This window comes from Limulus polyphemus, unplaced genomic scaffold (genome assembly GCF_000517525.1).
Source record: "Limulus polyphemus unplaced genomic scaffold, Limulus_polyphemus-2.1.2 Scaffold4398, whole genome shotgun sequence".
Classification (NCBI taxonomy): domain Eukaryota; kingdom Metazoa; phylum Arthropoda; class Merostomata; order Xiphosura; family Limulidae; genus Limulus; species Limulus polyphemus.
The window spans coordinates 66,672-79,766 of NW_013670008.1; the positions used below are offsets into that span (position 1 = coordinate 66,672).

At 35.0% G+C, this 13,095-nt stretch overlaps 1 protein-coding gene across 1 annotated transcript in view; it reads right to left on the minus strand.

The window, feature by feature from the left end:
• Positions 1-13,095, minus strand: part of LOC106471083 (mevalonate kinase-like) — a gene marked incomplete at its 3' end in the record, with an annotated part of 50,981 nt that overhangs the window by 30,972 nt on the left and 6,914 nt on the right. The window contains exons 2-3 of the mRNA XM_022399706.1: positions 10,302-10,449; positions 916-1,069 (exon numbers count right to left, since the gene is read on the minus strand). Coding sequence (XP_022255414.1) covers positions 916-1,069; positions 10,302-10,449 — 302 coding nt within the window. The remainder of the gene's footprint in view (positions 1-915; positions 1,070-10,301; positions 10,450-13,095) is intronic.

The window sequence follows — 13,095 nt, forward strand, 5'->3', positions numbered from 1 at the left end:
CCCGCGACCCGCAGATTGCGAGTCGAGTGCCTTAACCACCTGGCCATGCCGGGCCATATTATGTAAGGAAGTCAATTTAATTGAATCTGAAATAAAGAACCCTACATCCAGAGGTTTCCAGAAAAATTACAAATGGTACAAAAAATTAAAACATCCTGGTGATATGAATTTAAGCCTTGTAATAACAGTAGATTTGTATATGTGAACAGAACTGTTATCTTGGTGTACAAAACTTGAAGATAGCTTTTATAAGCAAAAACATCTGTTAGCTGAGTTCTTACACATATCTTAAAATATAACGTTGATAAACGGAAACATTGGCACACGTAGATCTTGAAAGTCGAATTGTTCAAAACTTGAAAATAGAGTTGATAACTGGACCAATTGTTGGTTGAGATGTTGCAAAGGAAATATCAGATCATTTTCCAGACGGTTCTGTTATGATTAGTGTCTGGCAAAAAGTTTCAACAGATATTTCCTGTGCAACATCTCAACCAATAATTGGTCCAGTTATCAACGCTATTTTCAAGTTTTGAGCAACTCGACTTTCAAGATCTACATGTGCAGATGTTTCCGTTTATCAACGTTATATTTTAAGATCTGTGCAAGAACTCAGCTAACAGATGTTTCCACACATAAAAGCTATCTTCAAGAACTGTTATCATAAATCTAGCCCTGTATGATCACACTGTTATGCTACACATTACAGGTTAACAGTACGCACTAAGGTTCATTTAGTAAACAAAAGTAGTTCCCTTTATAATATAACTTTTGGTATTTTTAAAATGTTGATTAAATTATATTTGATGTTAATCTATGGGTAGGCTTAATAACTAGACAATAAAACAATCTTGTCAGGCCTAAGCCTTTTACATCAATTTAACATGCCAGTTTTCACGTGCACAACACACTCACCCACCACGATATTTCCTCGATATTTCAATGTAAAGAAAGAGAAAAGCATAAATGCTCTGTTGCTTTGCATCAGTACAACATGGTACCTGTACGTTTAAAACTGTCTGAAGGTGCTTCAGGGCTTCTGAAACCTTTACTGCATCTTCAATTTCTTCTGTAAGTATAAAAAATATCTTCAAATAAAATCTCACATTTGTCTTCGATTGAGAAATTCTTACTCTCTTAAGAAAAAAAAAAAGGTATAGCCACTGAAATTGCCAGATTTTCATTAACTACTAACAGTCTTTCAGTTTATTTTTAGGCCCACAAAAATACCAAATATATCAAAGCACTAATCTTCATACGTTAGGTTGTTTCAATTATTTCCTGCATTTCATTCTTAAACAGAGGACTATTTTAATGCACAAATGAATATTAAAAACTCAACATAAAGAAAGTATAGGTTTAATTAATTATGTGAATGTGTCACCTCAACAACAGTTCTTAAATTAACTCAAACCAATTAATTGATTATGAATTGGTTCAAACATGAGCAACAAGTTAAAAATATTTAAAACTGCGGCTTATTTTAAACTAAATAATTTTAGAACTGATGTTCATATTGTTTCTCTGCCATTATTCAGTTCTGGTATAAATTCACTTCCATTTATATCTTGTTTCATACAGTTACAAATCTAAAGTTAAATTTGATGATATTTGGTTGCCATAGCTACAACATCAGAGCAATGATAAAAAAACTAGCTTTGAAGTTTCTGAAAATTCATCATTAGACCTACCCCAATGGGTGAATACTTCATAATATATTCACCACTAACGAATCAAAAGCTTTACATTAGCTATGTGATTATGAACCCAATGTAACCATCTTAAAGATGAGCTAACACAATCAAGATATCTAAAATAACAGCAATTTGTAAATAACAAGACAAAAAAATTGATATTTAATTCAGGAGGTTTTACAAGTTATGCAGATGAAATATGAAAACTGTAAAGTGAAAACAAGTATTCTTAGGATGAAAATCATCGACTGACTCCATGAAGGCTTCATAAATTCAGAGACAAATCTTTAGCAAAAAATACCTTTTTAAAAAATCTAAAACTTGTAATGTTTACTAAAATCTTGCCAAATTATCTACAAGTACACTTAGAAAATTCAGTCATAGTATGTATAGTTTCATAATTACATGTTGATCAAAATGACCAAGTCTGTATGCAGAGTTAAATAACTTATTATGCAAAATATCAGGAGAAAATGAATACAAGGAAATTTTCTATTTAATCAGCAAGCAATTCACCCACATAGAAAGTGGATGAGGGTCAACAAATACTATCAGAAGCACATAAGAAGAGAGATATGAATGACAAGATAGCTGTGAATATACTACTACAGAATTGGAGAGTCAATAGTAGTTGACAGTCAGCTGTATGCGATGGTATTAAGTTTGAAGCAGTTTTGAAAGCATTGTAGGCCACAGTATAACATGCTAGTTAGAAAGCACTTTTCTGTTGTTATTATTTCAGACATAACTCATTCAAAAATTGTTATTCAATCCCTTTTAACCGGTGTCAATGTAATTTCTCTCATGTCAGATATTTGGACGAGGAGTTGAGTTGCTACCAAGTTTAAGTGGGCATGGCCTACATGTGATTTGATTCATAAACCTGTGGCATTGAATTGAATCAATCAGTAATGCTCCTCAAGAGCTGTTTCATGCAGGGTTTGCAGTCGATACCAGTACTGGTACTAGTGGTATTCGGCGTCCAGTGCTGGTACCGGTACCGGGCCATCAGTACCAGTACTGGTTTATAGTATATCATGTGTTAAGAATAATATCTGTTACCACATGTCCCATCTTCAGAGTTTTGACTGAGTGCCTCCTCTGGTATTTCAGCTTCGCTTTTCATAGAATTATAAATGTTTGATGTGGTAGTTTTGAGTTCATACTTCAATTGATAAGCAAATCTCACCACGAAAATCAGTAACCATATGAAATATTGGAAACTGGTGACTCCCATGCTCTGGAAGAGAATGTGAATGTGCCTATGTGGCTGGTTGCACGTTAGGTAGGTGCATGCATGATTAACCCTTAGCATGCAGGCAGGTCTAACTGTGCATGTCACAACATTTTAGTGAGTTACATTCAAAATTTAATTAAACTACTTAATTATTATGGTATACGAACAAACTTGACATCAAACCATATTGTTACGACAGCGGTAGTCACGTGACTCTGGTAACACGTCATGATATTCTCGAATGATCGGGGAATATCACGAATAATTCAGTATGTGCTAGGCGCCCTCTATTCCTGTATATAAGTGCGCCTGATAATGTGAGACAAATTAATTGGAATTGAATTGCAGACAGGCAGAGATAGAGACAGACAACTGAGTCAAGCGCGGTAGTGACCATAAGTAAGTGCGTGAATCATTGTGAATTATAGTGTGTGTTTAAAGTGACTGTGGAAATTAAGTGTATTGCAAAGTTGTATCCCAAGGAAACACTTTGCTCCATCCAGCTGATCTAAACCACTGGGAAATTGGCATACAATATAATAGGGATGACCTGCACTTCACTGACATGGACACCCCTGCCCTACTTCCCACTGCACTGTGCTGCCCAATAAAAGTCTCTTCAGATGGACTGCACAACTGATGAAGAACTATGAATCTACCACCCCAGTGACTAGGAACTGGGAAAAGCAAGAGTCTCCCATGCTTCACTTGAAGACTAGTGGTGGTGGGGATTAACATTGTAGAGATTCCAGAGATGTTCCAGAGACTTGATCAAAACTACCCATTACAAAGGTCTTTCACTGGAAACAATGCAATGAATTATCATGAAACCTATTTTGAAAAGCTGCCATGAGTAAGCCAGGAAAGTGGGCAGGTACTGCCATGAGTAAGCCAGAAAAGTGGGCAGGTACTGCCATGAGTAAGCCAGGAAAGTGGGCAGGTACTGCCCTGATGCTAGGTTTTTCCATGATAATCCATGGATGGTATACTGTGTGAAATGGACATAAAAATATATGTACCACCTCAGTGGTCTTGCTGAAAAACCCCATCTCAACAGTGGGCACATGGGAACCAGGGCAGATGGACTTAACACTTTCTGTTACCCCTGAATCAATGTGGATACAGGGAAGTAAGTATACCATGCAAGGCAACACTGGCTACTAGGTGAGTTGTCAGGTGAAGATGATACTATTATTAAAAGTGGATAAAGAAATGAATGAGTTACTTAATCCATTAAAATTGGTGAGTAGATTGAAGAATGGAGACTGGAGGGAGAAGTCTAGATGGAGATGAATCCATCATATGATGAAGTGTGTGTGTGTTGGGCATTGTCTACATCCCTGTGTATTAGATCTCATCCAGTGGTTAGTGAAAGAGAGAGACCAGAGAGTGAGTGAAGGGACAAATCTGATGATGAATGATGTGATGAGTCTGCAAGTGTCATTCTTTAGAGAAAAACAAATGATTTGGATGAAGTACTGAACTCAACTGGTAACTGCAGTGGACAAAAAATGGATGAGGAGGGATAACACAGCAAGAATAGGCAATTACAGGCATCCTGAAAGAAATCCATGCATGTTACGCAACACCAGATCACATAAATATGGCAAAAAAGATAACCAGTGTCAAAATGGTCACTGTGGGCAGAAAATGATGGAAGATAAATGGGAGGAAAGGACCCCTCTCCTTCCTAAACCACTTATGTGTAGGGAAGGAAAGAGCTGTCAGATAACAAAATGGAGTAAGATTTAAGGAAAAGAGTAGAAGAAGCACATAAGGCATAAATGTTGGAATAGAATAACCTAAAGGCCTTCAAGGAAAGGTGAGAGAAAGAACAAGTGGCCAAGGGTTCATATTGGGACTGGGTGAGAATGTAAGGAACCACGAGAAGGTCCCAATCAGGCAAAATGATGAGGAAAAAAAAGAAAGGAAGGGGTGGAATATAGGTAGAAGAACAGGGGAAGAAAAATGGGACCACAGTAAAAAAGCAAAAGGTTGTTGATAAAACCACACAATAATCCACGAAAGTGTAGAATAACAATCTCTGGTCAAACAGCCTAGTAAAGAAGTCCAAATGATGGGCAACAGAAGGACAGCTCAGAGACAGAAAGTGACGGAAGGACCAGTAGTGATGAAAATGTCACCTGCGTCAAGGAACAGACAGAGTTAAAAGAAGAAGAATCAAACGGTAAAAAAGAAGGGCAATGTAATATAAGAAACTGCCCAACAAGCAAGGAATGGACAATCTCATGTGCAAAGATAAAGGTATGACACTTCCAGATGAAAGAGTAATGTAAAAGGTTAGAGCAAGAGGAACCTCAATAATGGAAGAAGATGAGGTGCTTAAGATGCCAGTTGGAGGAGAAGAGGAAATTAAGATAGAGCTGGCCAATGGGATGCAACCAACAGAAAATAACACAGAGTGTTGTGGAACATCACCAAGACACATAGGGGAAGGTGGATGGCAAGAAACATATACAAAAAAGAACAGACTAATAAAAGCTGAGAGTATTCACAACCCAGGCATTTGGGTTTGGGATCAGGGACTAAAAGAGCTGAGGTGACCAGACTTCCTGACTCACAGAGATATGAAAAAGGATAAGCCCAAATGAGGTGCGAAGAGAAAAGAACCCTGAAGTAGATCAAATAAAGAGTCAAGAACAACCAAGAAAATAAAACCAGCCGTCCTTGTTGAACAGCTCTTGAAGGAGAAGAGTTGAGACTGTAGAAGGGGTCTACCAGGTTGGAAGAAAAATCATCCAGTAAGGAATAGAAACAAAGACCAAGATTGTGGATGTGGCAAGTGAAAGCCTTCACAACCTGAAGACATAAAGAGCAAAAGCAATGCCAAAGGGTAGAGCCCGAAACCACTAAACTGTATCTTGTTGGACAAACCAATGAAAACATTGTGATGACAGGGCTATTTGAAAGTAATGAAAAGCATCTGAGACATAGACTGTCTATATTGAAAAGCTGGGAGAAACAACCTGTTAAGAGAAAGAAACTCCTTCACCAGACTTTGTGAATCATCAAAAGTGGTTCAGAGAAGAAGAACAATGAAAAAATTTCAATCTCAAATAACAGGGACAATGAAGAGATAGAAACAGTTATCTGGAAAGGGACAATGACTCTCTCTATGGAATTCAAAACCAGGAGCTCTGACATTGTATCCTCGAGATGGTGGAGGTGTTGAGGAGCAGAAGGTGGAGAAAAAACAATGGAAGAAGAGATGTGAAAAGAGAAAGACAATGGGTAAGTACTTGTGTGACCCAATGGTCAGCCATGAAGGGAGTTCACAGATTAACAAAGAAAAAAAATGAGATGTCCCCACAGAACTAGAGCAGACCAGGTACAGAGACAGGTAGTCACTGACAGGATGGACAAAGACTAACCCTCTTGGAGGGGGTGTGATGGTGAGAGAAGTTACAAAGACAGGAAGAGGAAATTTGAGAGTATGAGGGTAGATGAGCCAAGGAACATGAGAGGCTACACAGGAATGTAAAAGATGAGAGACTAAAGAATTGAGAGGAAACTGATAGCAAGTAGCTTCTGCTCAAGAGTCCAAAGTGTGAAGAACACCACATAGACCTCATAACCAATGAGTGGAGCGAGATGCAATACAGGGAGGAATGTGAATGGAAGAGAAAAAGGGTGTTATGTCTAAAGAGAAACAATATGAGGAGAGAGGGCCAAAGATGAATCCATGGTCTAAGTAGGAAAAAGGACCAACCAGAGATACCTCCCCCCCTAAAAATGCTCTGGATCCCAATGGAGGGTATTATATTAGGTAAAATAAAGAAAAAATACAGGAATTTTTTTAAGAGGTATGTTCACAAATAGCTTGTGCATTACCTAATTTGCTAGGATAATGTGAGCTACATGTTCACCAAGTGATTCACATCTTGTGTGGCAGGATTATTAGTTAGACACAGTTCAAAGGGTAATAAAATAACATTTAAGTATAAACAGATGTATAGTGTTACAAGCTTTAAGCTATTTAGAACAAGCAATTGTAGTTTCCTGTTACAACTTCAAGTAATTCTAGAAAGAAAAAAGGATTTATATTTCTAATTATTTTATTGTGGTTACAAAGACAGTCAAATTTTCCAAATGGATATAGTTAGGATAAAGAAAATAACAGATAAAATAAAGTTTTACTGAGAGAGAGAAACATTTGAACTTTATTTAGAAGATTTCAAAATATGCAAATGAAATTTGTCAATTTTCAGATGAAAAAAGGCATTTCTAATCTTAACATGAAAATCACTTTGCATTTGAAGCAGTCAAAATGTTGACTCCATATACTCAAAGAAATGTTTAATACAAATACTTCATTAAAGTTTCAGATTTTTTTGTCTACAAAAGACTTATAATGTTTACAGAAAGCTTGAAAAAGTTTTGTGAAGATATACAAAACATACCCGAAGTTATAGTATGGGGGTCACAAAATAACAAAATAACCAAGCCCATAGCAAGAAATTCAAGTAGTCTCATTCCAGATGGAATTTCGACTTTGTGAACAGAGGTACAAGGTCAGGAGAATAAAGCTGCAAAAATGCAAGAACTTATAGTGTAGAATTGTTCAGAATTGTCCTCTGATTTTATTTTCTTACACATGCAACAATTATTACATACAAGTACATCAATTTAGGAGAATAATAATAGAAAGACTCGTGACATGGCAAAGTAAAGGAATAAGCATGCACTAAAAGAAATAATGATCAGAAAGAGTAACTAGGATATTAAAGATTACTAGATCAAATCAATCACAAAAGTAGCAACAAAATCTTTTAAAATTGAAGATCAAAGTTACCCATGTCTGTCAATGGGAGAATGATGTTAATTTCGAGTGCAAGTTCTTATGGGGATCTAATACACATGAAGGATGTATCATCCTTTTATTGGTGAAGTGATGCTTATGCATGATGATTACATCATGTACTAGCACAATAAAAATCCCCGATTTAGGTGGGAGATAGTTCAAAGCTACAAAGTTTGTGCAAAATCTCGATGGCAAGCGCACCGTGAAGAGGTGTGTGAATCATTTCGATAACAAACATTTACAAATTTTGTTTCCATATTTTCATCTTTACTAACATCTCTTATCCTGTTTAAATTAGATACTGTGCATTACTTGATATATTTTCTCAGGCTAGTTCTGAAAACTTATAAGTGCAAGTAACAAAGAACGTATAACAATGTGTGAATCACGCTATCTGCTCTCTCCAGTGAGAGTGAGACCTTTTACCCAATACTAGGGTTCATCAGGTTAACTAGGATATGAGAGACTCAGTAGTCATTGAAATGTTATATTATAAATTGCATAAAGAACAACTGTTAAGGTGTGAACTAGAGTTAACAGTTTCATACGAGCCATTTAGAAATCAGAATTAGTGTAATATGCAAGCATATGTTTTCTTCATGCTTTAGTTATACACGGTTTCTCTTTTAAACTTCTTGGTTATTTCGTTTCCCAACTGTAACGGCAGCATAATGCAGTCCAGAAAGTCATTAAGATTACCTTGTTATAGATGCTTTATTTCTCAATACTATAGAGATGTCTCTAATACCCAAGTAAATAGTGCACTCGTATCTTTTGCTGGCTGATTACGACGCTGACTAAACAGAACAGTCAACCAATGCTGTGAGGTGATGCTGTTGACTGGATGAAGAAAGCAAGTTTACCGGCATATGTTCTTTAACCAGTTAGTACTAGGAGATTGTCAAGTGAAGATTTCTTTCAAGACCAATTTTTTTTAGTTTTACAGAGATTAATCCTGAGGGATAGAAAGGAGTCATTTCATCCGTATAGCTAAGCACACCGTGTTTTCCATTTATTTCTTATAAAAGATTCTGTTCATTTATTCGCTTTCATCGAAACTCATTATTTTACACTTAAAGGAACTGTCATCTATTATAAAACGTTCCCATTATTTCTTGACCAAATCTGCTGTTATTTGTGGGTTTGCCTATCTGATACTTGTCTGGAAAATACCACATTAGGATAAGCATTAATAACGCATATTATTTATTAACGGAAGAAGACTACATTAATCATTCTACGAACTTATAAAAGTACCAAAGAATGCATAACAATATGTAAACCATACTATACCTGCTATATCCAATGCTGACAAGAACCTTTCACCCAATACCAGGACTCAAAAGGCTGATTGGGATACGATAGACACAATAATGGTTGAAACACTAGTTGTATTATCAAACTACATGAACAATAATTGTTAGTGTTTACTATATTATGTTGGTGCTTCGGAATAAAATTATTATTACCTGCATGTGTTTATTTGTCTGGATGACTGCAGTCCAGTATGCTTATACTATATTTGCCTGTACAAAAAGCAAAATACAGGACAATTCGGTAACTAAACGAGGCCTTTACTCCAATCGAGCAAGTGTACATCTACACTAGCATTCACAGATAAAAGTATAAATATTCCCAAATACAGAGAGCCTTATGACAATCATTTTTAATACCAATATAATCCCATAAAATATTCATGAAAAAATTCTGACCATGCTTTAAAGTTCAAAATGATAATCAGAAATTTACAGTTAATTATAATAAAAAAAATCACATAAAGAACACTGTTTTTATTTAAAATTAAAATAAGTTTAGTCTTAGTTTCTATATTTTCACTTGCTTTATTACAATTCTTCCTAAGCTAAAAATAAAAGTTGTCATCTTTGTGTTTTCAGTCATGGATAAGAAGGTGCGGAAAGCTTTAATAATGAATGAACCACAAACTAAGTCTACTCATAAATAACAAGGAAACTCGTGAAAAGTTCAGTTCAAAGCTAACCTGTTGCTTTTATTTGGCACCTATAATTCCCAAATTATAAATAACATACATAAAACTAGATTGTAAGCCAAGTTTCTGACTAGTTGATCGACAACTATGAAGTTGCACAGGTTAATTTGGGGTCAGCCGATTCGACAGAGCCCATAGCGAAAATTAATTAATAACGGCTGTTGATTTCTTAGTCTCCTCTGTAACGGCCAGGTTCCCCATAGTTATAACAGTTTTTCTCTTTCTAGTAGTTTCTGTTTAGTAGTCTTATTCCATACTGGATTTAAGCCAAGGCGATAGAGCCCAGCCAGAACAATGCTACAACAATATTACTATAATTATCATACTATTCAAACAAACAGATCATTGAGAAAAATTCTAGATCATAAATACTAATTAAAACAAATGGTAAAGAAAATTTCCCTTTGAACTAAGAGATGACTACATGGATCTAATTGAACTGCACTTTAGTACACACAAGTACAGTAAAGTCAAGTCGCATGTGAATTTACATATTGCCTCCACACCTGACAATAAAGTAGAAAAGACATGGAGACTAACCATTTGAAGTGACTGGTATCCTCATAATATCTTCAATGAACCATTCACTGGAAGTTTGTAAGTCGGGTAGATGGAGCTCTACAACATTTTTGTTAATAGGTTCAACTGTGGTTCTTGTTCGTAAGTCCACACTCATGGCGACAGCCGACTAGATAGTGAAACACAGAATAAATTTATGAAGTGTGTTATTAAATTCTGCTCAAAGGTATGTTTGTAAAAAATGTGTAAACAGCAATTCATGTAGTATTGAATTGGTTCTTTGAAATGTACTTGTAAACAGTTATTTGTGTAATACTGAATTGGTTGTTTGAAATGTACTTGTAAACAGTTATTTGTGTAATACTGAATTGGTTGTTTGAAATGTACTTGTAAACAGTTATTTGTGTAATACTGAATTGGTTGTTTGAAATGTACTTGTAAACAGTTATTTGTGTAATACTGAATTGGTTGTTTGAAATGTACTGGTAAACAGCTATTCCTGTAATACTGAACTGGTTGTTTGAAATGTACTGGTAGACAGCTATTTGTGTAATACTGAATTGGTTGTTTGAAATGTACTTGTAAACAGTTATTTGTGTAATACTGAACTGGTTGTTTGAAATGTACTGGTAGACAGATATTCATGCAATACTGTTTGAAATGTACTGGTAAACAGCTATTCGTGTAACACTGAACTGGTTGTTGGAAATGTACTTGTAAACAGTTATTCCTGTAATACTGAACTGGTTGTTGGAAATGTACTTGTAAACAGTTATTCCTGTAATACTGAACTGGTTGTTTGAAATGTACTTGTAAACAGTTATTCGTGTAATACTGAACTGGTTGTTGGAAATGTACTGGTAAACAGCTATTCGTGTAATACTGAATTGGTTGTTTGAAATGTACTGGTAGACAGCTATTCATGTAATACTGTTTGAAATGTACTTGTAAACAGCTATTCGTGTAATACTGAACTGGTTGTTGGAAATGTACTTGTAAACAGCTATTCGTGTAATACTGAACTGGTTGTTGGAAATGTACTTGTAAACAGCTATTCGTGTAATACTGAACTGGTTGTTGGAAATGTACTGGTAGACAGCTATTCATGCAATACTGTTTGAAATGTACTGGTACACAGCTATTCATTTAATACTGTTTGAAATGTACTGGTACACAGCTATTCATGTAATACTGTTTGAAATATACAGATTTAGTGGTTAAATATTTATTTTTGTGCCATATTTGTGATTTTGAATAAAGTTATTGAAATTAAAAAAAATCTACATATACAGAACAAAATCTAGAAGTTTATTAGTGTCATTTTTTGAAATATACTCTGGACTCTGGTGATGATTCGTTTGAAGTTGTATACAAGTAGTTTTGGTCCTTTTACTACAAGACTGACATAAACATGTTTAAAAGACTGATCTAAGCCACTTAAACTATGAGATACATAGCTGAGACTGAATTCAAGTCATCAACATTGTTGGGTGTTTTGACAGCCTTTCTATTAGTGATTTGTATGAGTAAATGAATAAAAGAATTGGACAAACATATTTTATTATTTTGGATAACTGGTTTAATTTCTGGAAGCCATTATCCATAATTGTTCTTTAACAATTTTTTTGTTTGTTATAAACTCCTGCAATACAGTCCATCTGGTCATCAAATTTACACTTAATTATGCCATACCAAGTACAAATTTACCATTTTTAAATATCATCATCCATGTTAACTTTTTCAGCACAGGCTCGGTCCCTGGGACCGAGTTCGTAACCATTTTGTGCTTCTTATAGTTTTTATGCTATAACATTCGTAAGCGAATGTTAACGAAATTTGGCAGATTATCAGTAAACATTACAATGCTTTCACGCGCAAAATATTAATTTTTTTATTTATTAGGTCTTAAGGTTTGTAAAGCAATGTTTTTCTCATGTCTTTTTTTCTTTTCGCATGTTGCCTATCTATTGTTACGCCTCCGTTCGTTAGTTAATTTTCCGTAAATTTGTTCCGACGAAACTTTAGCGACACAAGTCCTTTCTTAAATAAAACTGGTTTATTCTTTCCGAATACAACTTTACAATACACTTAATTTCAACAGTCGCTCTATAACAAACGCTATAAATATCAATGAACGTCTCACATGCCCAACAATATTCTCTCTGTCAGCATACATTCAATTACTCATTCACTGTCCCGTCACGTTGTGACCATCTTATATATACCAGACTATCCCCAATCTAGTAGTCTCCCAACAATTCCCGAAGAAATCGAGAACGACGTGGCGTGATACTAGTCACGTAACCTCCCTGATGCAACACTATCATGCAAAGTAATATTCATTTTAAGGTTAAAAATACTTATATGCATCAGAAAATTTTGAAATTTCACATGCAAAATCTTTATAATGGCCAGATAGTTATCAAACGTTTCTTAAGAAAAACTTTATAATTTATCTGTTATTTTCAGCACTTAATCTCTGTATGGATTTGATACATTTGACGAATCTCACAACCACCATAAAAAATTAGGAAATAAATATAAATTATGCCTCTTTCATTCTAGAATGAACACAAATTTTAATTATTACATGAGCAATATTTTAGCAAATTGAAAAGATAAGACTCTAGTTTGTTAACATTGGTAATTTGAGTTTCTAATTCGTATGAAATTACAGACTTAGTATTTTGACTTCACAAACATCAAATTTGAATCAGTGCTGCATTCAACATACCATGCGACACACACAAAAAAATCGATGTTTATCTGTGTTTTTTAATATTTGCTTTTAAATTAAGAAATTGAGTAATATATA